The sequence below is a fragment of the Oryzias melastigma genome, linkage group LG7, assembly GCF_002922805.2.
Source record: "Oryzias melastigma strain HK-1 linkage group LG7, ASM292280v2, whole genome shotgun sequence".
In the NCBI taxonomy this organism is placed as follows: Eukaryota; Metazoa; Chordata; class Actinopteri; order Beloniformes; family Adrianichthyidae; genus Oryzias; species Oryzias melastigma.
This window is the reverse complement of record NC_050518.1, coordinates 7,569,574-7,594,510: the sequence shown is the minus strand read 5'-3', so window position 1 is coordinate 7,594,510 and position 24,937 is coordinate 7,569,574. Positions and strand designations below refer to the sequence as shown.

Genomic DNA, 24,937 nt, shown 5'->3' with positions numbered 1-24,937 from the left:
TTGATACAAAAATAAATTTCAGATGAAAACAGAAATTTTGTAGAAGTCAAATTAAAATATAAAAGGCAAGCTGCTTTTCACAAGCCAAGTGAGTGGCACACAAAGCACTAAGAACAGTACGGTTTTGAGCTAGCTGTTTTTTCTGTTAACATCACACACGGTTGAGTACTAAGATGAAGTTGGGTGTCTGGATGATCCTTCAGCAGTATCTCTAAAGCGACATCCCTGATAAAAATTTTGTTCTTCGCCATGAATTCACCGCCCTCGGCGGTTTAAAAACAGGGTTTTTATTCTTCAGCGTGGAGATTGACATCCAAATTTCCAGAAAAAGGAGAAAAAAGGCACATGCCATTGAGTGGATCACTAGAAAGAAACCATTCAAGAAAAGATTTGTGAGGATGACAGCATGATTGAATGTGTGCTGAGCTGTAATGGCACTGATGTGTGAGTATGGAGGGGTTGGGAGAGTGTCCCCAGGGCAGGTATCATCTGGATGAGTCACACCAGCTGACATTCTTCTGGAAGAGGTCATCAGTTGGGATGGTGGGCAGTGTACTGAGTCACTTTGTGACTTGTGGGTGTGTCCTGCATACTCTGAAGGTGAGTAAAATGACAGTTCGGTGAGAGATGTGCTGGTAACGTTGTCCTTTCAGTCATGATCAGGCTACATCCAGTAACATTGCACATGAGCTATTTCCAAACAAAGAAGAGTGCTGGAAACAACCAGTATTAGACATCCACTGAACGTGTTGCACATAAATCAAAAGTGACAGTGTTCTTCTGCTTCACGTATATACATATAGACATATATGTATACATGTATATATCTTTTGTATTATATAATATCTATATTTCATTCAGTTTTCGTCAACAAAGTGAAAAGTGTCTCAAAAAATCCAAAAAGTAACGAATGTGACAAAGGGAATCGCTGGAAGCCATTCTATAATATTGTTATAGTTCATTTGTTGATTATTGGTAGCAACATTTTTAAAATTCCATATTTACAAAAAAACACAACAAAGCATGCTGATCAAATAAAACATTATAATACAATATTTATAGGATCTCTCAAAAAGTTCATTCTTTTTCAGCGATTGTGCCATTTACATCATAGCCTGCACTGTACATATATGTGTGTTCTTTTTTATTTTTTATTTTATTTTTTGGGTTTTTTTTTGTTTTTTTTTATTATTTTTTAAGTGAATGCTATAATTCTAAAATGCTTCATCCAAAATGAAAATGAGTCAGTCAGAAGAAGTCATTCCTCTGGTGGTTCTGGTCAGGAATGTGTTTTGGTTTCAGTGTGCAGCAGCAGCAGCCAAACTGATTCAGAGACCTCATACTGTAAACAGAACTCAGTTTTAGTACAGGGGGTTCTGGTACAGGCAGTGTTGAACACACCAAATGGCAGAAGAGGTGTGACGATGGATGCCGAATTTATCTGTGGTCATCCACTAATAACAGGACCGTTACTACTGCAGGGAATTTTTTTAAAAATGGCAGAACATCTAGAGTGGCAGTTGTGTATCATTTATTAATTGTCAAACCCTCGTTTTTTTATGAAAAAGGAACTTTTTGCAGCTTTTTTTTTTTTTTAAATACAACATTAGCTGCTTCAATGTGAGGTCTGCTGATGATTTTTCTCGGCAGGTGTTAGCTTTTTGAACCACAATCTCAAGCTTTTTTTTTTTCATTTTTAAAGGAGGTGATAACACTTGGAAGCCTGCAAGTGTGTGAAGGATGGTGCAAACCTGGGTCCATGATCACACAGTGTTTAAGAGGTCCCACAAAAGCACACAGATACACTGACGACAATGGGACTTTCAGCACTCTGACTCAGACCAAAGCACTGTTCTTAATCGCTTCTCTTTTTGTTAATATGGCAGTTTGTCAGAAAACCCAAAGAGGGGGCTTCTGTTGATGCATTGGTCCACATTTGTTGTTTTATCCCCCCGGAAAAACCAGACAGAAGCCATGTGACTACTCTCTAAACCACAAGGCCTTTCTGTCTGTCTACCTTCAGTTCATGCGAGGCACAACAAGGCATTTCCTTGTGGTAATTCTCTGCTAACTCTGCTGAATGAGATGCGTCAGTCTCACTGATCAAAACTTTTTTTAAATGATTGCATCACTAAGACATCAGTGAAGGACTTAAGGAATTCTTCTCTAAATTAACTGTCTAAATCATAATAATAAAAAAAAATACATTTTATGACATGACTTTTGTCTGTTTTTGCATGAAAAATCCCTTCCTTCACAAACACCAGGAAGAAAAAAAAAAACGGGAAATTAGAACCACATCTTTGTCGTCTCTGCAGGAACTCCATCAGGACAGAAGATACTGATTGACCACTGAGCACGTTGGTCCTTTACCCGTACCAGATATGGATTCCTTGGCGTGAAAATATCACCTGACCTCATTGCTGAAACAGGGACCACAAGTGAGTAAGAAAACCGGCGGTCCCTGGTTTGGTTCAGGCCTACAGGCATGACCTTCCAAAACTGTGCACCCTCAACATGAGGATTTTACTGCTTTCACTTATTCTAGCACTCAGCTCTCTTTCTACACTGCTGACACTCAAGAGCAGCAGAAAAATCTGCTTGTTAATAGTGCCTTTCAATTTTTACCTTCATCCAATATCAATTATACGCCAATTCAAAATCAACAAACTTGGGATCAGAAAAAATATAAAAGGCCCAAATTTTTCCAGATAGCATCATCCAAATCTTAAACTTTTTTTATATATATATAAATCCTGTAATTTCACCAGTGGACAGTCCCAAACCTATAGTCAAGCCACTGCAGTGGTCTGAGAATAAGTGTCTTGTGGATTATGATTAATCATGCATGACTCCTGATCACAACATGCCTTCATGCAAGTCATTTCTATGCATTTAACAAGCACAATAATTATTATTTATCAGGAACTCTGTCTGAGAAGTTTCCATCAGCCCAAGTCAAAACATCGATTAATGACACCTACCCGCTCACCGTGAACGCCCGTGTAGAAAAAATGTCTCTTTTCTGGGGCAGTATAGCAAAAATAAAAAGAATGACCGACTATAGTGACATGGGCTGAATGTTATCTTTTTTTGCTGCTCAAATAATGTAACGATGCAGGAATTCTCTGCACAAACAGACTCTACAGTTCTGAGATTCTCCTTTCCTCTCTGGTTTGTTCCTCGTTACTAAACGTGAATATTGTTGGTTTTCTTTCTTGTTGAAGGTGGAGAACGTTGTTCTACAGACCATCATTTTAGACTGCTAAGACAGTTCTGTTGAGATCTGCGTGATCCGGCCCGGCAGCACCTGGAGCTTGGCTGCAGGGGTCCACACGAGGTGGTGGCAGGTACTTTGCAATGGTCCGATCGTTTAGCAGTGGTTTCTGTGGCAGTTGGTCCCCGAAAAGTGTGTGAGCACACAGCAAGTCATGGTTTAAGTATCGATTTCTCTTGGTCTCTATTAAGCAAAGGTTTTGCAGTAAACTGACGCTTTTAGTTGAACTGTCTTTGAGAAAATCCAAAAACACATTGCTTTGTTACTACTCGAGTTTGTAAACGTTTTAGTGTGTTTTGATTTTTTTTCCCCTCCAAATGAGTTTTCTACATTTGTTGGGAGTTTTCCCTCAGAGTCTCATCTCTTTGATTTTTTTTTAAGAGTCACTGAATCCTAACACTTGGATTCCCACTCGTCTTTTTGGTTTTTGTCCTTCTCTTTCTTGGCCCATTCCTCTTTGCTTTTGTCCTGCTTCTCCTTGTCAGGCTTGGTCACACTGTCGTAGGATGGGAGAGACGCTGTGGACGGAGTGCTCTCCTTCTTGTCTTGGTTGGTCCCACCATTTTCAAGCATATTGTTAGCTAAAATGTGGCGCTTAAAGATGATGCCACGCCTGATAAGGTGGGCACGGTAGGCATTCTGTATGGTTTTGGCAGAGACATCCTCCTGTTTGCGCCGGAGGGTGGTGGTGATAGGTTCATACGACACCTTGGAGGGGTTTGCTGCCACAAAACGCTCCTCCATCTGCTGCCTCAGCATGTCCAACTCACCACTATCACCCAGCACACGCTTTGTGAAAGCGAACAGGATGTCCAGGCAGTGAATGCGATCACCACTCACCATGGGCATGTCCATGGCAATTAGTTCTATGGTGTTAGGCTTTGGCACACGAAGTGGGTGCTCCAAAGCATCAGCAAAGTCAGACAGCTTGGCGAATGTAATGAATTGAGAGGCAGTGGGATCAAACTTCTCCCAGATCTCATAGAAAGTCTCAAAGTCATCCTCACTCAGTGGGTCAGCACTTTCCTCTGTGGCCACACTGAAGTTCTCCAGGATGATGGCAATGTACATGTTAACCACAATCAGGAAAGAAATGATGATATACATAACAAAAAAGAAGATTCCCACTGAGGGGTTGCCGCAGTCACCCTTCACCGAAGTACCAGGGTTCTCCAGGTTGGCATCGCAGTCTGGTGGGTAGTTGAGAATCGGCAGCAGCAAACCGTCCCAGCCGGCCGATGTGGTGATCATGAACAGGATGATCATGCTGTTGCCAAAGGTCTCAAAGTTGTATAGATCATCAATACCTGCACTGTGTTTTACATAGCCAAAGTTGGACATCCCAAAGATGGAGAAGATGAACATGACCAGAAAAAGCAGCAGGCCAATATTGAACAGAGCCGGCAGTGACATCATCAAGGCAAAGAGTAAAGTCCGGATGCCTTTGGCTCCTTTGATCAGACGGAGGATTCGACCAATACGAGCCAATCGGATCACCCTGAACAACGTCGGTGACACAAAGTACTTCTCAATCAGGTCAGCCAGAAACATACCTAAAAGAAAGGAGGACAGGACAAGATTTTGTTTACTTTGCAGACAAAACATGATCTAATCACTCACTCTGTCTCCACTTACCGACAATGGAAAGGATGACCACCACCACATCAAATATGTTCCATCCATTGGTAAAGTAATAGTGCCGCAGAGCAAAGAGCTTCAGCAAAAACTCTGTAGTGAAGACGACGATGAAGATAAAGTTGACCCAGTACAGGACATTTTCTGTTTCGTCAGACTGGTCATCCGTTTCCACCATCATAGTGACCATGTTGAGGCAGATCAGGATCATGATGGAGATGTCAAAGACCTGCTGCGTCACAAAGTCAAACACCATTCCCTGGATCTTGTTCTGTAAGGTGAAACAAAACACACAGTGGAATGAAAAGTTATAATCAAAATAATATCTACACTTGGAAAGAAGCAGTGAGAAGGAGAAAAAGAAAACCTGTGGTCGTGGGATAGGTTTTTGTGGTTTTTTAGAGCCGAGTTTTTTCATAGCGTTGTAGTACTTCTTCTGTTCCTCTGTCATGAAGATATCCTGACCTCCAAAGTAAAGAGACCAAGACAAACCTGGTTACAATCCATTTCAAAATCTAATAATTATCTGATAAAAATCAGAAAAAAACTTAGGTCTCTTATCTTTTTCTTCTGCTGGTTGAAGTTGTCAATGATCACACCAATGAAGAGGTTTAGAGTAAAGAAGGACCCAAATATAATGAAGACCACAAAATAGATATACATGTAGATGTTGATTTCATAACTTGGTTGCATTTCCACCTGAAAGGAATGAAATACATACATAATTAAAGTTAAATTTCTCAAAAGTCATTTCAATAAATCATGGCATGGATGTAAATGTACTTTTCACTCCCTTGTCAATAGGCAGGTTTAGTTTATCAATAAGAAAACACAGGAGTTCATCTGAATTATCTGGACAAATGACTGAAATATATTTTTTAGTAATTCAAAGTAATGTGTTTAATTCAAGCCAAATAAGATCTGTATGTCAAGATAATCATTTTCTTCTTTGCACTCAGGCACAAAAAGAGACACCGTTAGTATTTTAATAAAGTGGACAAAATACCCCTCTGGAATCCACCGCAGCGTACATGATGTCCATCCAGCCTTTGAAGGTGGCCTTTCAAAATAAAAATATAAACATTTATGCAAACACGTACACACATTTATAAAGCAATACAGAGAAAAAGCTGTAAACAAGTTTTATCCTCTGAGTACTCAAACCGAAATTGATGAATGTCCTGAGATGCAGCTTGTGCATAAAAAGAAACAAGTGTGTAATGAGAGGAATATGGAAAAGCACACTCACACAAAAAATAAACACAAAGAATGCATTGTTATAGCGTTGTGAAAGCAATAAACAAATAACATTTAAAGAAATCAATGAGCCCAAGAAAAATAATATTTTAAAGAAGTAAAAAAATAGCATGAGTTAGTGAGAAACAGGACACAAAATGAAGAGAGACTCTCTCACCACTTGCAAAAGAGCAAGGTAGCCGGCGCCCACATTGTCAAAGTTGATCTTGACGTTTCTCCACCTGATTTCAGTGTTGTTTTCTTCCATGAGTTTAATACAGTCGGACTTGTTGTTGACTTCCGAATATGGGAGGTAGTCCTCTGCCGTGTCATTGAAACAGAACCCGTACTTGCCCGCAAACATGTTGACCCCCATTATGCTGAAAATCAGCCAAAAGATGAGGCAAACCAGCAACACATTCATAATGGAAGGGATGGCACCAACCAAGGCGTTGACTACCACCTAGACCGGATCAGGAGAGAGAGGATATGACGTGTGAGAACCACAACAAAACACCTGTTCATTCCATCCCTAAGATGAGACACTGCATACTGTTATGGCAAAACACTACTACACAATTTAGCGCAGCTACAGTAGATCACTTTGCACTTAAAATAAACAGGAATAAATGTGCAAAGTGAAGTATGGGCAACAGCCTGAGAGCTGCATCAGCCTGAGTCTAATTAGAGCAGCAGTGAAGTGAATCTGGGATGTTCTTTGATCCATAGAAGAATGCAGCTGGAACTGCATTAGAGACACTCAAACACACACATTTATAGACACAAACTCACACAGACAGCCAGCAACAAACTGTACAGATCTACATAAAAGTGGACAGAGATTTAATAATGTCTAATATAAATACATAAATTGTATTTTTAGGGCAACTCCTGTGCCACGTGTTCTTAGAGTTTTGGTTAAATAATCTATACGCTACCTACGTAAATCTTTTGTCAAACTCACATGGAGTGTGTCCAAATATATTTAGAATTAATATTATATTTAGAATTAATATTATATTTTAGAATTAATATATAACATATATGTAAAGCAGAAAAATTGTGTTTGTGTGAAGACGAACTATTTTTGTTTCACTTTTTAAAATACGTTTAGTTATATGATTTTCTGTTGAATTATACATTCAACACAATGCACATTGCTTATTCTACTGTTTGTTTTGTAACTTCATTCGCATGCACAACCAATCAAATCACTTCCCAGTACACAACAGCTGCAGAACTTTCAAATGGATTGTTAGTATTTCCACATACAGAACAAAAACTTGAAGTTTTTCCTGTAATAGTAAATCAACTATTACAATTTTTATACTTGTATATTTACTTATTAACCTAAAATTAAAATATTTTTCATAAGTAATGTGAAAATAGATTTCCACATATTTTAATTCAAGGTATAGCCTTTTATATATTTATACTGCCAAAAAGTAGTATAAAACACCTAATAAAGTGTTTGCCATACCACTATGAAGTGTCAACTCAAACCACCCCAACTTTAGACGATGACATTTTATAAAATTCATCCTTTCAATTAACAGTTCAAGTTACACATTAATAATCAAATAGTTAAAAGTTAAAATTCCCACATCCACCCAAAAGTCTTTTAATGCAATGCAATTCAGATTTAACTGCAGATCTATAAGCTCAGCACATAGTGCGCCGCTCGCTACAAGTGTTAGGCAAGCCGACCAGCAGCTCTCAGGCAGACAGCTGAACATGCACGTCTTTGGCAGACTTGTTTTGTGGAGCCATATTCCCCCCCTCATTACAAACAGGCAGGGATTCTAGAGCGGCATTCTCTCAGCATGTGCATGAACCTCACAGACTGTTAAACACAAAATCAATGTGTAAAACCTACAGAATAAAAAACAAACAAACAAACAAAAAAGGAATAAATTCCAAATAATACATTCTAATTTTTCCACATTGATGCCAGTGCACTTGCTGAGAAAATGGCTCATTCTCTGATCTGATGCACAATTTTAACTGCTTTCAAAATTTCAAGTTTAAAGAAATAAACCATGCTGTCTAGAAAGCATTCTCAAAAAGAGGGAAAATGGCTTTCAAAAAATGCATATAGTGCATTGGCAGTTTTAATACATGCGTGTTACATGATTTGTGCAATCTCAAGAAACCGCTCAAATCAATATATAAATAAGTTGAGAAATCTGTAGATAGAGAGATAGGCGGGCAGAAGAAAGGTGAGCTGACATCACACCTTACCTGGTTGGCTTGGAATGGAAAAACTGAGGATTCTAAGTAATAACATGCTAGGACAGAAGCTATATTGAATTTATATGGCAGTTTATTGAACTGCCATATTGCTATTTCTGAAATTCTATTTTTATATCACTCAATTGTGCTTCGTCTATCAGTTAAAAAAAGAGAAAGTTGAAATTGGTGAATAAGCTGCCATTTTTTTTATTGGCACACACTATAACTGAAGGTACAGGGTGGCACTATGAGAACGAAAAAAATCTAAAAACATCAGAGCACAAAGTCAGAACAGTTTTTAATGCTTGCACACAAAGCAGAGCACAACTCTACCAGATAAAAGCTGCACAACTCTGAACAGGTAAGCAGAGTTTGAACTTTGTGACACATGCTCCTGCCCTTTTCAGCAAATCTAGATAGAAAGTTGTCATTATTCTAATGCTTTACACATGATGCCATCTCTCCATTCATACATTTCCCCACTCATTTATGTATTGTTTTGACTTGATTTTACCATTTCCATTTAAAACAAAATGGTAGACTAGTTAATGAACCTATACATTTTATATAAAAAAAGCGGATACAGCAATCTGAATTTGGTTCAAAAGGCATTACTGGGCCACCTTCAGCTCTCTTACCTACAATCATGAAAACCAAAGCACACTGTTGACTAATTATATGTAAATCTTTAAAATAAAAATGATGGTCCCTGTCAAGTGACAAAATTAGACCAGATAAATACCACTAGAAGTACTAAAGTAGGTCAATATCTATTTGACAAATGCAGAAGCAGTCTGTGAAATAAATGATTCCTCCTAGCAAAAAATGAGGAGGGTAACAACAGTGAGTTGTTAAAAAATAAATTACTTGGACAAAGACTCTTAGGTCTGTCAACAACACATACACAATGTTCGTATTTTCATCAGGTGTTGTGTCTCTTGGATATGAGTCTCAGGTAAAACCATGTCCATCTGTCTAATTTAAGTGCAAGTTAAAACCTGAGAGTATGAGTGCCAATCAGTAAAATATAAACTGCTCTGTTTTTTCTGTGTTCCAGAGACAAATATGAGACTTTTAGCGAGACAATTGAAATTGATTTATAACAAAGAACAAAAGCAATCTAGCAAACCTATGGAAAGAAAGTAATAAAAACTGTGGTTTTGCAGAGACCTATTTACAGGAAAGACTTCTGCCAGAACACTATGCTTGTGAAATCAAAGTTTCAGGGCTATCATGGATCATTCCTCATCAAACAACACTAAAACCAACAAACCATATAAACTTAATGTCAGTTATATCTTTGTGGAATAAAGGATTACTGCAAGTTTAGTAATTGAAGTGTTTTTACATTTGTTGCACTGCTTCTGCATTTAGTCAGTTTTGTGAAATACATTTTTGCAAAAAAAATTTTAGCATAACTTGCATTATAGTAATTTTGAAACTTGGTCAGGACCACTTTTAAAATTTTGTTTTGGTTATTTTCCTTTTGCATTTCTAGAAAGTGTACCTGCTTTTGTGAATGAATGGCTACATTCACCAGAACTTTTTAATGCCATTAATAGTCAATTTAGGCGAATGTGCCTAACCTACCGACCCCAAAAATGACAAAACAATAAATAAATAAAAATCTTACACTTGAAAATTTAAAGGGAAACAAAAGTGATGATAGCATCCATGATACATACCCAGGGCCTAAAGATGTCTGCTCATGTATAACAGCATCAAATTTTAGTCACTGGATATCTAGGATGAATGAGATTTCAACTAAGACAGATTGAAATAAGTTATCTGTCAAAAGGCAATCCACCCTCCAGATGTTTATTTTCAGTCATTCTGTCATTTTTGGGATGTGCTACCAAATGCAACAATATTTCTATAGCTGAGAGTTTGTGAGCTGCAGATCTAGTTAAGCTATGGGCCACCACCCAACCAGAACTCCAAGTCAGTGCATTAGATGGGCAACTGTTGTCTCCCACTTTTACCTTCAGTGGTAAATGGAAGGCAACAGAAAGCCTAGCCTGCTATATGGGCGACAGTATGTAGTGCCATGGCATGATAGCAGTAATGCTTTGTGTGAAATGGCAGCCTATTATATTTGCTAAGCTTCTGCCTGCAGCCCTTAAAGGAAAGCAATCAAATCAGGAGAAAACTAGGAACATTTAAAAATGTTTACAAAAATAAAATCTGCTTCCAGAATGAACTGATAGCAGATTAGTTGGTATATTGGTAGCATTGTTAGCCTGATCACGACAAAAGCTTAACAAATACTTTAACCCAAAGCCACAACACTGCTAGTGTGTGGTTTATGTCTCAGTCCCTGATGCAGACAGATCCTGGACAAACAAGAGAGAGTGTGGTGACCCTTCAACGGTCCAGACCAGCTGAACAGAGTCGAGGTGAAGTGAGTAGTGGAGGGGTAAGGGGGTGTGGAGGTAAAGGAAAGAGAGGAAGGGTGGGAGCTGCGCATTGATGCGCATGTGGGGCTGAGAAGGCGGGGGCAGTTTGGTGGAGAAGAGGATTTTGAATTTTAGGAGAAGACAATCAGTTCAAGAGGATTAGAAAATGAGGGCAAGAGGGGAGAAGGATTAGAAAGAGAAAGAGACACAGGAAACTTGGGGTGACAACAACCAGGTGCAACCTAATGCTACCACAAGTCACAGAGGCAACCAATCAGATGTCCATAATTACGATGAGGAGGCTCAAGCAACCACAGTTACAGCGGCAGCAAGTCATTTTGGCTCTCTTAATAAGACTGGTGCTTCGTCATGGTGGTTTGCTAACCAACCCGCCTGCAGACTTTTGATGTGACCGACTATGCAGTGGTTTAGGTGTCCTGCAGTTCCCTGGTTCCTGCTGGTTGTTCTCAATGCCAGATGCATTGTGGGATGAGGTGAGCTGGGGAGGGAGGAGGTTATGAGAACAGGGGGAGGGGCATGTGGAGGGGAGGGGGGAGGGGCTCTCATTGAAAGCAGTGGTTGATTGGACTGTTTTGAATGCTCTATGAAATGGTGTGTAACTTTGGTCCAATTTCCAAATCACTATAGCCAATCAAGAAGAAACCAATGAACTTGTAAACAGTTACTTTGTGATGAGGCAGCTTGTAGTACATGTTTCTTTGGATTAATATTAAATAAATTTGAAAGTTAGAGTTTCTTTAAGAAATTCAATTGAAATGCTTGATATTCTGCCGGCTAGGCAACTTTGATGTCGCTTTATTCCCAGTCTCCCAGCTGCATCATGACTTGTTCTTTAGTTCTAACAAAAGCATGGTACAGGTTTGCGCATGTAAAGGTGATTTTTTTTTTCTTTTTGGGAGGCTTTCACTTAATGATTTGAAATCAATCCCCCATTTTTTTTTTTTTTTAGTTGTCTTTCTTTTCAAATCAGTTCTAGCATGCTTTAAAAACTGTTGAATGGGCATGCGGAAGGATCAGCTGCTTAGCTTTGGATCTTACCCTCATCCCTTCAAAACGTGACAAGGCTCTGAGGGGTCTCAAGGCCCTTAGTGTCCTGAGTGATTTAATGGGCCCTAGATCGGAGTAGCCCAGCGCATTAGCTACAAGGCTGACTATAGACACCTACACAAAAAACAGAGAAGCAAAAGAGGTTCCAAACTGTTAGAGGTGAGAAGATTCACTACGGAAGAGAGACGGCCCTGGTATAGACGGAGAGTTGCTTGACATACACACATAAATCTATGCATGTATATGCATGTATAATATTGCATTTATACATGTATATACACTGAGAGAGAAGGTCATTGTTTAGTATAGGTTTTATGTGCGTAGTATTTTTAGTAGCAGTAGGTCAGAGGGATTGTTTGTCTGTTATTTTGGGGCAGCTGACAAGACGTGAAAAGTCCTTTGTACCTGCAAAAAAACTTGAGGTTGAGAAAAAGAGAGAATATAAAGACATGAGACCCAAAGAGAGAGTAAATTAGGCAGAAGAGAGTGCTACATGATTTAGATACATGTGAAAGGATTGGAAGAGCAAAGAAGGAGGATTTGGGTAGGGAGGGAAGGAGATAGGTTATCCTGTGGAATCTGATAAAAACCCAACAGACTTGAGAGCCTTACCCTTGCCCCTCTAACACTGTCTCTCCATGTCGCTCTTGGGCTGAAGCATAAAATCCCATATAATTTAAGACAGACAAACTAATGGAACCTAAGAGAAAGAATACAAGTAAACATGTGCAGTTGGGTCATTTTGCCATTTCTTTTTTCTTTTTTTGTCAGACATCAAAATCAACTTGTCACACAATGTTTAAGGTCAAGTAGGAGAGCCACAGTCACATGGACCACACACAAGAAAACAGGGATGGAGGTTAAGGGCATATAGTTATTAGCACTGGATGGCACTGAAAGGACAAAAAAATACACAAAGTACAGTCAGGTTACGCACAATTAACAATGGTTAACAGTAACAGCACATAACCTGAAAAACTGGAGCAGCCCCTCATCGTGTCCAGCAGCAGCCAACAACTGCAGCCATGTAACTCGTAACTGCAGGTTTTTACAGTCATGAATTTCTTTAATTATTATCTTGAGAATTTTTTTTCAAAACTATTATTTATATCAGTGAGAAATTAGCCAAGGTAATGAGGGTGTCAGTTCAAAGCTTTTAACTTAATACAGGGATACACAGTAATGCACTGTTTACCATAAAGGAAATGGACAGTCGGTTGTGTGGTCAATAAGCTTTACTGATTTTATTTGAGAAATAGTTAAAGACTAATGAAATCAATGTGAGAAACCATTAAAAACTACACAAGAAGGTGTGGGGTTATTCGGTAAAATATGGACAACTCATTACGCTAAAGGAAAGCACAAGCAGCTATTGGGCTCAAAGCTGTAATCTCTGGAACTCATCGCTCTGGATGGGGTTATGGATTTTTCTGTAATTTCCTTGGTCTGGATGCTGGAGGTACTGAAACAGGGGGAGTGCCAGTTCATTACAAATAAGGAAAATATCAACAGTAAACACACGTGATAGCACCTTCAACCAGCCACTGACACCAACTGGTCAAACTCACCGGCAAAGGTACACAACATCCAAAGCTTACCGAACCATGAAGGAAGGTCTGTAACAGGCAAAATCTTCATTTTGACTCATGTTAATATGAATAAAAACGGAAAAAGAATTACTTAAAATTCTGAAGCAGAATCATATGCAGATTTGGGATCTGTGATAACCTGTTTGTCTAATATTAGGTATGAATAAGAGGATGTGTGGACATTTCACTGAGCTTTGTCTCTTTGACACAATTTCTCTGAAATCAGTAAACCTGGTTCACCAATTTATTTTTAAACACAGTAAAATAAAGATTTTGCCTTGAACTACACTAAAGTGTTTGGGGTAAGTGTCACCTTTAGCCTGACCCCTTGGAGGGACCCCTTTTGGGGTGCCTGGCCTCTGCCCCCCCGTTGGGCCAGGTAGCAGCCTCAGTGTGTCCCTCTCACAGAGCTCTGCAACGCAAGGCCAATGACATCTGTGGCTGTGATCCCATGATGACGACAGCACAAGCCAAACAGAAAAAAACAAACTAAAAACAAAGCAAAAAACACAACAAAACAATGACAATAATCTGAGAGGAAAAGAAAGATGAATGAAGTGTGAAACCCAAAGGCCTGATGCTCACCTAACCTAAACACTGCATCCAACCTTACATGAAGGAGGATTCTGAACCATTAAAATACCCAGAACTTCACTGGTTTCTAAATACCTGGTTGATGTTGGAATGATGCTATTGCCCTAGCATGCTGCTTTGTTAATGAACTTTGCTTACTAGCTCTTGGCATAATAAAAGCATGATAAAATACAAAGAAAGTTTGTTTGGGAATTAAGGAAACACAAATCAAACAGAAAGACACAATGACAGGGAAATGAGGACGAACAAACTCATACGAAGCGTCACACTCAGAAAAATACAAGCCGGTCTAATGATGGTGCCCCCCCCCAACCATTTTGAGTCAATGGCAATGGTTGATCCCACAATACAGAACAGCAGAGGCACAGTCAGGCTACAGCACAGCCCAGACTCATCGAGGATCTTTTGTTTAAATGAAGGGGGAGAGCTAGTGAAGACCAAACTTACCACAGGCTGCCTGTCACCCACCATCATTACATCTCAGCACACTGTTACCACATTCCTTAGGTTACATTTCCAACACTTCCAAGACGGTTATGATGAAGGAAGGGGTAAAGAGGGATGGAGGGATGTCAGTCATTATAATGTGCTCACAGCTTGGGAGGCAGGATTGCCAGTACTGCCCCAAGTGTTCGGCTAGACAGCACATCAACAGGTAGGAACTCTGCAGTGGCAATAACCATGATCAGAACAGTATGGGATTAATATATTCATATAGAAATATTCAAATTCAAGTTGCAAGCATGCTGTACTACTAAAAACCTACTAACATTAGCAATGGTTCTACATTTAGGAGTTATTTTAACAAGTAAAAAACTCACTAAACTCTGTGTTTAGTATATTTTGAATGCAACAAAAGCATATTTGAGGAAAGAGGATCTTAAAATGAACCAACATGGGGCCTTCTAGCCATTAAAAGGAAGGGGTCCATTCACAGATATTGGCTGAGGTGTTGGACACTGCGGAGAAGTGGTTAGTTCCAAGAGAAAGTCAGAAATCAGGGAACGTCTTATCCTATTTGCTGGAGCCAGTCAGTGCATATTATCAAGGTGTTGATGATCCAGTTTTTGAGGATCTTTTGGGTCAATGTGAGGGAAGCAAAATCAAAGACTCTGGAGATGTACTCATTTTAAAAGTTCTTTTTACTCATATGTATTTGGACTGAAAACCTAACAGTTGTCTCAGTCCCATGGTCTAATGGTGCATTCACACCGGACGCGATTTGCATGGCAGGGGCATCAAGTTTCAGTGTTAAGTCAATGTACAGAAAGGAGCTGAGATCTTGTGGTGTGATTTTTTTGTGTCAGGCGTCAACCAATCAGGGACTTAATGGGGCCATGGGGTTGCAAGAGACTGTCCTGGTTCGGCGAAGGTAGGACACACCCTGGACAGGTTGCCAGCCTGTCACAGAGCCCACCAACCAGGGTCCGGCAAAGGTAGCAAGGTGTGCTGCCCAGGATGCAGGTCCCTGGGCGGCAGAGATTGCCATGCTGGCCCGCCCGCCTCTGGCTGCCCGGCAGATGGAGAGCTGCCGCAGGTGCCGTCTGGCACAATCGCTCAAGCTCCATGGTGTTAAAATGTTATTTCTTATTTTTTTTAATCGATAATAAAAAGATCTTCCAGTTTTATTTTAATTTTTCCCCTCTCGAGTAAATGCTCAAACTAGGCCACAGACAGACAAAAGTATAATTTAAAACAGCTGTCAGGAATGAAGTAAACAGCACCGGAAGAGACTGCTTAATCTGGTTAACCCAGAAACGGCGAAATATATAAACCCAAGCTACTCGATCGACATAGTCCATGTTTTCAATGATGTGGCAACGAATGAAGTCCCAAAAAACGTTGGCGGTTGCTCTGCATCTGAGGCATCGAGCAGAAAAGTGCGTCAGAAGAGAAGCGGTGGTTGCAATTTTGACACGCAATTTGCATGTGGCGTGAATGCAGCATAAGCCAGTGTCTTAATAAAATAAAACTAATGTTTTCACATGACACAGCCTTACTGTGTCATGTGAGGCTGCACACGATTAAGATAAGACATCCTTGTTCTGGACTTTCTGTCTTGACTGACCCAAGGAGCAGAGCAATACACAGAAAGAGAGGACAGAGGAACATATCAAACATCTTACAGGTTGGATCCACAGGCAGAAACACATCTGGTACAATCTATTGTTCTGAGTTTGTCACCAATATGGTAAGGTAACCAATAACTTTGACCTACATGGCATATAATGCTCTGGGTTCAGTTCTGAATAATGTAATCCCATTTTCTTAAATACATTGAAATGTAAAAGCAGAGAAACAGATACAATCCATATCCAAGCATCTGAAGGTACTTTAGGAAGTGGTACAGAATAGAGTTGCATAAGGTGATAAAGGCATAGTGTACTTGATATGAACAGACTGTAATAAGACAGCCCTTGATTTAAAGCAAATCAAACAAATTACCTGTTTTATAGATCAAACCTTCTCACCTAATGCAACCTGTTATTTATATGTCCTGACTTTTAAAAACTAACCACACCTAATAGAGATCATTTAAAGATAACTCGTATCTACATCACAAAAAAAGAAAGAATTGCCTATTGAACTATTCAAAGTTAATACCTTATTAGAATAGAAATGCATTGCTGTGTGATCTTACAGTGTTCTGGACTACATAACTACTCTAGGTTTCTACACATTGAACAAACAAGAGCTCGACTTACATCAACAATGAAGAAGTCCAGCCAACACCAGGCGTTGGTGAAGTACTTGACAAAACCATACGCAACCCACTTCAGCAACATCTCCAAGATGAAGATGTAGGTGAAGACCCTGTCAGCATACTCCAAAATAATTCGAATGGTCTTCCTCTGCTCTATGTACACATCTTCAAAAGCCTGGGGAGGGACAAAGGACGGGGCATTTACAACCAATAGTACAGTAAACAAATTCCATAGCAATTTATGATCCTACAAATTAAATCAAACCACAGCAGGCAGCTGGCATTGAGATGTGATTTATGGATAAACATTGTGACATTCTTTAGAATAAGCTTTCACTAACTTCTAGAAATAAACCAATTCTTTGATCAATGAGAAAGTCTGTTAAAGCCCCATTCCGATCCTCTTTTGAAATATTTTAAAAGCGTTCCCAGTGATCTTTAAATTACAATTATGCTGTTTTTAGCCAAAATAAAAAAACTGTGTTGTTTCCTCTGACATATTTTCTGCAGAGCAGTTCATTCGAAATTCATCTCTGAGTTAAGGGTGGGACCGCTGGTGCGGAGCAACCCCATTCCCCTCCACGTTGCTGACAGCTCAAATGAGGGAGCATGTGGGCTGCCCAGCATATTCTCCAAATCACAAATGCGCTTTTTTTCAAATTACATTTTTTCGTCTGCTCCTGATTCATAGCAATTTGACAGAGAAATTTTCAGAAATTAAATTTTGAGCTTAATTTCCTGAATATCATCAGAAAAAAGCCAACAAGGACATGTTAAAAACACCAAAAAGATCATTTTTATCAGAGTGGGTCTTTAATCATTAACATCCAGGTCCTCACCAAACCCAATAGATGGCCTCATTGATTGATCTCTTTTATGAAGCACACTAACATCTCTGAAACCTCTGTACCTTCAAAAGTTACATTTATGATAGTGAGAAAAGAAAATGATTTCAGGTATCATCTAAAATCTAAACATGCTTTTGCTCTGCTTTTAGACAGACTGCTACAACAAGCACAGGTATTCTTACCAGAGCGCCACTACTGAGGAGGATCATGAAGATGATCAGCGTCTCAAACCAGTTGTGTTCCACTATCAGGTAGCAAGTTTTTCTCAGGAACCACCAGGTCTTCCCCCAGCCAATGGTTATGTCCACATCACAGCACTTATATTTGGCAACACAAGCTAAAGACAGAGGGAAAGAAATACAACTGAGAAAGACAAGAGTAACTATAACCCCAGACCTTGTGTTGAATCAAATTTTTTTTATATTATATTTTTTTAACAAATTAATTAACAGAATTGTATGTGTTTTTTGGATTTACAAGTACTTTTTAAAATCTTACATTTATTTGGTTGCAGAAAGTAAGACTAAAGTAGGTTTCTGATGTCAGAGGAAAGCTCAGAAATGAAGAAAAATTGCCTTATTTAAACCTTTTTACATGTAGAAATGTGATATTTGACAAATTAATTCATAAAACCTTCTGTATTAATATTATTTTCACATTTTTCTCTAAAAGTTCATGAGACATATAGTCCCTAAAATGCATACACTTGTATTGATTGCACACATCCTTGTGGATTTGTCGATTCTTTTTTCATCCCTCTTTATTGTATTTTTTATGCTTCTGAAAAAAGTCTAATTACACCAAAACTTAAAAAAAAATAATTTTAAGACATTAGGTAAATAAAATACCTTTATCTTTCTTTACTAACAGAATTCAAACTGTTTTTATAAAACACTAATTTGATAAAAACTTATTTAAAATAGTCTGGGATTTTATTGTAATTGTATAACATCAGATGGGCAGCTAAGCTCATAAACAGCTTCCATGCATGAGTGATCCCACATGATGAAATAATCGTGTTATTTCCACACAGCCCAGAGGAGTCTGGGTGTTATGGAGTGGAGGTAATCAATCCAACTGGAGGAGTGGACTCACCATCTGTCCAACAAGCTTCTGGTTCCATGTATTCCTCCACCGCCTCCACCACCACCACCTCTTCCACATCTGGCTTGATGTCAATGGTGCTACCCTCAGAAGAACTGGTGTCATCCAGCTGTTCAGAAGCAGATGAATGAGTGAACATGCAAGATACACATTGGCACACATTCCAAGAACTGTTCAGTCAAGCAGAAAGTTTATGTTTAATAGTTGACCTTAAACCCTCATGTCCTATGGGAACAGCAAGGAAACTTGTATTTTGTGTTATTTTCTAATGGTATTTCAGTGGGGAAAAAAAACAAAAAAACATTTGCTCCAGAAATGTCTTACTGAGATGTACTTCACAGCAATCATGAGTATCATATTATATGTGCATGATGGCTGAAATGGAATATCAAATGACAGATCATCTGCACTAGAAGTCTACTAAATGCATTTGATCAGAAAGCATACAGTATGTCAGTGTGCATTCATTCTTCCAGCCAGTCTGAATGATTGGGCCACTTTGAGTATCTCTACAGAGTAATGGAGATACATTAGCATCTGAGCATGCCAGAGAAAAAAACACATGCATAACTTTACTCTTTGGAAAGAAAACTGCATGGAGGCAAGGAATTTCAAACACAATCACAATGGAACAAAAACTTTGAAGTAAGTGCTAAGTGGTGATAAAGCCTGACCAAATCGTTAAGTATATTATGGATTTTGTCATATCTGACCTCTTTGCTGTTCTCAATGTCCGATTCACTGCTGAAGTCTTCTGTGTTGAGATTCTCAAAGTCAGATTCTCCCACGGCAATGGGCACGCAGACCGTGAGGTTTGGGTTGTGGATGAATGACATGTGGTCCTCATCGATCATGTACTTGCCCACACTGCTGCCAATACCACTGGTTGTGCCGTTGCCATTTTTGGCATAGTCTAGGTCACGGTTGATGTCTACGCCAGTGTGATTAGCAATGCAGTTGGGCTTTTCTTTATACATATCGTCCAACGGCTTCTGCTCATCTTCCATTGGAGATCTTCTTAGAAGACTTGCCACCACTATGCGCATTTTCGCCTTTACCCAAGCAATGCCCTTCTTGATCCGCATGACGGAAATCTGAAGGTTGTTTGGCTCACCATCGTCATCAGTTGCAGCCAAGTTGTCAGCGCTGAATGAGCTCAGCAGCAAGGCAAGGAACAAGTTCAACACCTTCAAATACACAAACAAAAGGATTTATGACTTGATAATTCTTCAAGATTTAACATTCTAATAGCCAGCTTGGGCACTTACCACAAGGTTGCCAATGACCATAACCATCATAAAGACGATAAGACACATTGCTTGACCAGCAACCTCCATACAGTCCCACATGGTCTCTATCCATTCACCGCACAACACCCGGAAGACGATCAGGAATGAGTGGAAGAAGTCGTGCATGTGCCAGCGAGGCAGAACACAGGTCTCGCTGATTTTACACACACAGTCTTTGTAGCTCTTTCCAAAAAGCTGCATGCCCACTACAGCAAAGATGAAGACAATGATGGCCAGCACCAGAGTCAAGTTTCCCAAGGCGCCCACAGAGTTACCAATGATCTTGATCAGCATGTTGAGGGTGGGCCATGACTTGGCCAGCTTGAACACCCTCAGCTAAAAAGATGAGTGGAAAAAACAGAGGAACAGTAATGAATCCACAAACATTATCTTAACTGTTCCATGCTTGAGAAATAAATCAATTTTGAAAATAATTTTACCAAAAGCTCAATTAATTTTGACTTTAAGATACATTTATTTATTTATTCTTTCAAGAGTGGACTAAAACAAATACTTGCCAATCGGAATGACCGCAGCACAGAAAGACCTTCAACATCAGCCAAAGCCAGCTCCACCAAACTCAGTGTCACAATAAATCCATCAAAACAGTTCCAAGCTTCCTGGAAGTAATAGTATGGATCCATGGCCACAAGCTTGAGAAACATCTCACCAGCAAAGATCCCAGTGAACACCTGGAGAGAGAGAGAGAGAGATTATTCCAATATTGTTTTACCCTCAACAACATGCTGCACAGGAGGCATAGTCTGAAATGAGGCAGTCAAAAAACACCGACCCATGTTAAGGAAAGAAATCTTGTGAAGAGCTTTTTGAATGTATGTTGTGCCTGGCCTGAGTATGCAGCAATTCAGCTGCTGTGTTTCATCACATTGCTTTAGTTTAGCTTTTGGCATTCTTTGCAATCCCAGTAATTTTGGCAAAACGTTATTTACATGTATTTCTGTTCTATCTGTATAAATGAAAATAATCCCATTGTAATAAAAAAAATGTGATAAATACATTTTCGTGTTATGTCATTATAACGGTAAAAAAGCCGGCTGAGTGTTTTGCTCCCACACATTTTCACCACACCAAATCTGTCCCTCTTTGCAAAACATTTGGACACTCCTGTCCTAATGTAGAGATATTCGTTTTCTTTAAAAATTGTATTTAACAGTTATTTTTCACCTGCTTTGTCTGTTTTTGTGGGAATTTGATTGAGGTAGTTGCTTCACCCAAACACATTTAGTAGTAGAAATGACAGGAATATATAAATAGCATTAAGTTGCAGCAGTCTTTAATGTTCTTGAAGTGTTTCCATATGTGCTTCATATTTAACTACCGTATCCTCTAATTCCTCTTTTGTCAGTTTGTTTTTATAGGAGGGATTCAATGGGTGATGTATAAGAAACTAAAATAATAAAAAAAAAAAGTTTTCACTTTCTGTTAAAATCATTCTGTTAGAACCATTCTGTTGTAAAAAAAAAAAAAAAAATGAAACGGGTTTGTTTTCTTTATTGTTAAGCCTCAGGAAGCATGTTTACTTCTCTTTATAATTATGCATTATTTGCTAAAAAAAAAAAAAAGAAAAAAAACATGCATATATGAGGGCAGTAACAGAGATAAACATGTGGGTTGCATAGACAAATCTCTGCCAATATGAAATTGCTTTGTTGCCGTCGCTTTTGACTTCTGGTTCTCCCCAGACAGTTTTTGAGAACATAAATCTTCTGGAGAAACTCAAAGAATAATGCTTATTTTTTCTCTGACAGGAGTGACCTATTTTAGATTTCAACACAGGAATGATCAGGTAAAATTCTGCAGTCAGTGATGATCTGATATATCCACAAAGCAGTATCAAATAATTTCTTTCAAGATGAAAATGTATGGTTAATTATTAATTAGAAAGGACAATAGCTTATTCCAGAGGTTCTGACCCTAACTTCTGTGAGTCTTTGTGGGATCAGCATGTGCTGAGAGTGACCAACACAACAAGGTTTCCTGACAGTGACAAATACCACTTGAAGAGTAATAGTTTGATAACATTAGCTTTCTTTCAAGTCTATGATGAAAGATCTTTATAAATTGGGATAAAACTTAAAGGGTCTATACCAGGCTTTTCTTAAGCCTGTCAGAGTAAACCATATACATTTATATGATCATATACGGCACACTAAAGAACAAATTATTTATGAAATAAGAATTATTTTCGCGAACTCTTCCCACCCAGAAGTAAGACACTTCAATCTCTTAGGCTCCGCCTTTTGCTCCTTGTGGGGTACCGCCCATTTTATGAAGCAGCCAAGCCTCGGCAGTGTGTCTGCGTTTCACCCATGAAGACAAACATCCACAATTTGCAACTCCTGTTAGACCTGACGGATTTTGCAGATCACCGCAAGTTTCACAGAGAATGTCTGTTTGTGTTAGTCTGGGGGCAGTGCTGGCATCACAGACTGATCCTGCAAGGGGCTGTTCTCACTTTGTGACATCACCTCGTGAGAACCCACTTGTTTTCAACTTTTTCTGAGATTGGAACATATTATAATGTTAATTCCTGATGAAAAACAACCCCAAAGAAGTATTTTGATCCATTCATGCATCTCGGAGCATTCCTCTAAAACCCTACAGTCTGAGCACCAGCCCTTCCCAATCCAATAAAAAGAGTGAGTCCTCCTATTATTACGTATAAAAGTTGGGAACAGCTCCTTTAGGAGGAGTTTGTGTGTGCTGCCAGCATGCTAGCATCGTCTCAGGCTAACACACACACCCATTTTCTTTGTGGAGCTACCGGTATTCTGCAACATGGTTTCATTTTATACACACAATATGCACATCAATCAAAAGTTCAGATGTTGTTTGATTTGGGAAGTAAGACATACTGCCGAGGCTGGCTCTAGGTTGATGTCATGAAATAGATGGCACCCACTAAAGGCGGAGCCTCAGAGATCGAGGCGTCTTTCTTATGGATAGGAAAATGAGCTTACAAAAAAACCTTGCATCTCATAAAAGATATGTTCTTTAGTATGCCAAAAATAACATGTTACCGTGTGTATGGATATAGTTTACTCTAGCAGGCTTAAGAATATCATGATGGGCCATTTAAAATTGAAAATCTCTTTTACTAATGTGCCCTAGACAAAATATGTAACAACAAAGATCATGCTAACTGCTGTCAAAACTGTGAAATGCACTAGAAGTTAAAATTTTTCAAATTTCATTTTCAGAAATAAAAGAAAAAAATCAAGTAATGCAGCAGTGCAGTTTATTCACCACTGGAAATAACAGTTGTATAAAAGTAGAACTCCAAGCTCTATACTATTTTCATAGCTTTGTAAAATCATTCATTAAAAATAGAATGCTATAGTTTTAATATTCACATTTGTAAATGCGTAAGCAATTTCTCTAAAATTATAGTAGTAATTCTGGGACATTTATTGTATTCTAAACTAAAAAATATTGCATATATTCTTTTTAAAAAGTAATAAATACTCAAATAAACAAGCCTTGAGCTCTCGCAGTTGATGCCCCACTCCAACTATACATTTTTTTCTGTTGTAAAATTGTTCCCAATGGTCTTTTAATTATGATTATGCAGTTTTTAGCCAACATTCTTAAAATGTGATGTTTTTCAAGATATTATGTCTGCAGTGCAGCCAGAGTTTATTGGAAATTCACCTGACTGTTGGTGCAAAACTTTGCCTCAGCTACTTCACCTTCAACCCGTTGTTTAAACTCTTCCACTAGGTTATAGCACCTTGCAACCCCAAGCTCATTCAACATGATTTGAAATATTGCAGATTTAATCTTAAATTATTTTAAACGTCTTCTATGATTAGAGAAAAAAGCTCCAAGAAAATGTTAACTTCAACTTTTTTGACTTTCCAGGAAGAGTCTGCGCTGCCAGCACAGCTTCAAGACTAACAAAAAAACACCCACTTTCTCCACAGAGCTTGTACTGATTGACAAAATTGTATATGGACAATAAGCACCTCTGTCTTTGCAAAGGTTTGGATGTTGTATGTTTTTGTGAGTGAAACACAGACACGCTGTCAAGGCCGACTCTAGATCGATGTCATGAAATGGACGGCACCCACAAGAAGATTGAATCGCCTTGTATACTGAAATAACGATTTTTTACCAAAATAAAAATACAAATAAATACAAACTTTTTCTTGGGATAAGTTTCTATTTAGTTGTTATTTTAGAAAAACAAGCTGAAAAAATTAAATAGACATGGCATTTCTCCTCTTTCATAGCAATGATTAAACACAGAAAATACTATTTTGAGAACCAACTAATGAATTGTTTCACACCAGTCTATTGCACGGGTGGGCAAACTATGGCTCCAGGGCCATATGCGGCCCATTAAGATATTTAATCTGGCCCATCACACTTGAATAAATGACATTGATAATCCTTTAATGTTTTATTTTCTCTGTATTTCTGGTTTAGATGATGCGCTTTAAAAACACTGTGCTTTGTTTTTGTTGCAGACAATTATTCTGAATTCAAGCATTGAAGGAATATATGTAGTTTTTCTGATGTTTATGTGTCTTTTCTGAGATGGAAAGTCACATTTTCAATCATTCCAACACCACATGAACTCAGCATGTCTTAAGTTTTGGTTTATTTCAGCATTTTCTTTGGGGGACATCAACCCAGCAGCACAATTTGATCTAAAGTGAAAACAAAAGTCACACTTTTGACATAAAATCTTCATAACTTACAATTAAAATTGACTTTTAAATAAATATATTAATTTTTAATCCGAATTAAACCATGTTTTGTCCAGATTTTGTCCAGATTCTTATGAGGTGGATTAACAAAACGCTTCACACATCTTCTCCATGTCCTTGCCTTCTGTCAAATTTTAGAACCATTCATGGCCCCAGATAAATATATTTGCCCACCCATGGTCTATGGGGAAGACCATGGGTCTGTTCCTAGATTTCATCTGTATTCATCCAT

General features: G+C 38.6%; 1 protein-coding gene across 7 annotated transcripts in view; it reads right to left on the bottom strand.

Moving 5' to 3' along the window:
• Positions 1-1,168: 1,168 nt before the first annotated feature.
• Positions 1,169-24,937, bottom strand: part of scn8aa (sodium channel, voltage gated, type VIII, alpha subunit a) — a 46,359-nt gene continuing 22,590 nt past the window's right edge. For all 7 annotated transcript variants that reach the window (XM_024292916.2, XM_024292911.2, XM_024292912.2 and 4 more), the window contains exons 15-27: positions 20,491-20,664; positions 19,952-20,308; positions 19,397-19,870; positions 18,675-18,792; positions 17,762-17,916; positions 16,733-16,906; positions 11,836-11,958; positions 6,327-6,611; positions 5,919-5,972; positions 5,474-5,611; positions 5,280-5,384; positions 4,913-5,183; positions 1,169-4,830 (exon numbers count right to left, since the gene is read on the bottom strand). In XM_024292916.2, the coding sequence (XP_024148684.1) occupies positions 3,671-4,830; positions 4,913-5,183; positions 5,280-5,384; positions 5,474-5,611; positions 5,919-5,972; positions 6,327-6,611; positions 11,836-11,958; positions 16,733-16,906; positions 17,762-17,916; positions 18,675-18,792; positions 19,397-19,870; positions 19,952-20,308; positions 20,491-20,664 (3,588 nt within the window). In that variant the 3' untranslated portion in view covers positions 1,169-3,670. The remainder of the gene's footprint in view (positions 4,831-4,912; positions 5,184-5,279; positions 5,385-5,473; positions 5,612-5,918; positions 5,973-6,326; positions 6,612-11,835; positions 11,959-16,732; positions 16,907-17,761; positions 17,917-18,674; positions 18,793-19,396; positions 19,871-19,951; positions 20,309-20,490; positions 20,665-24,937) is intronic.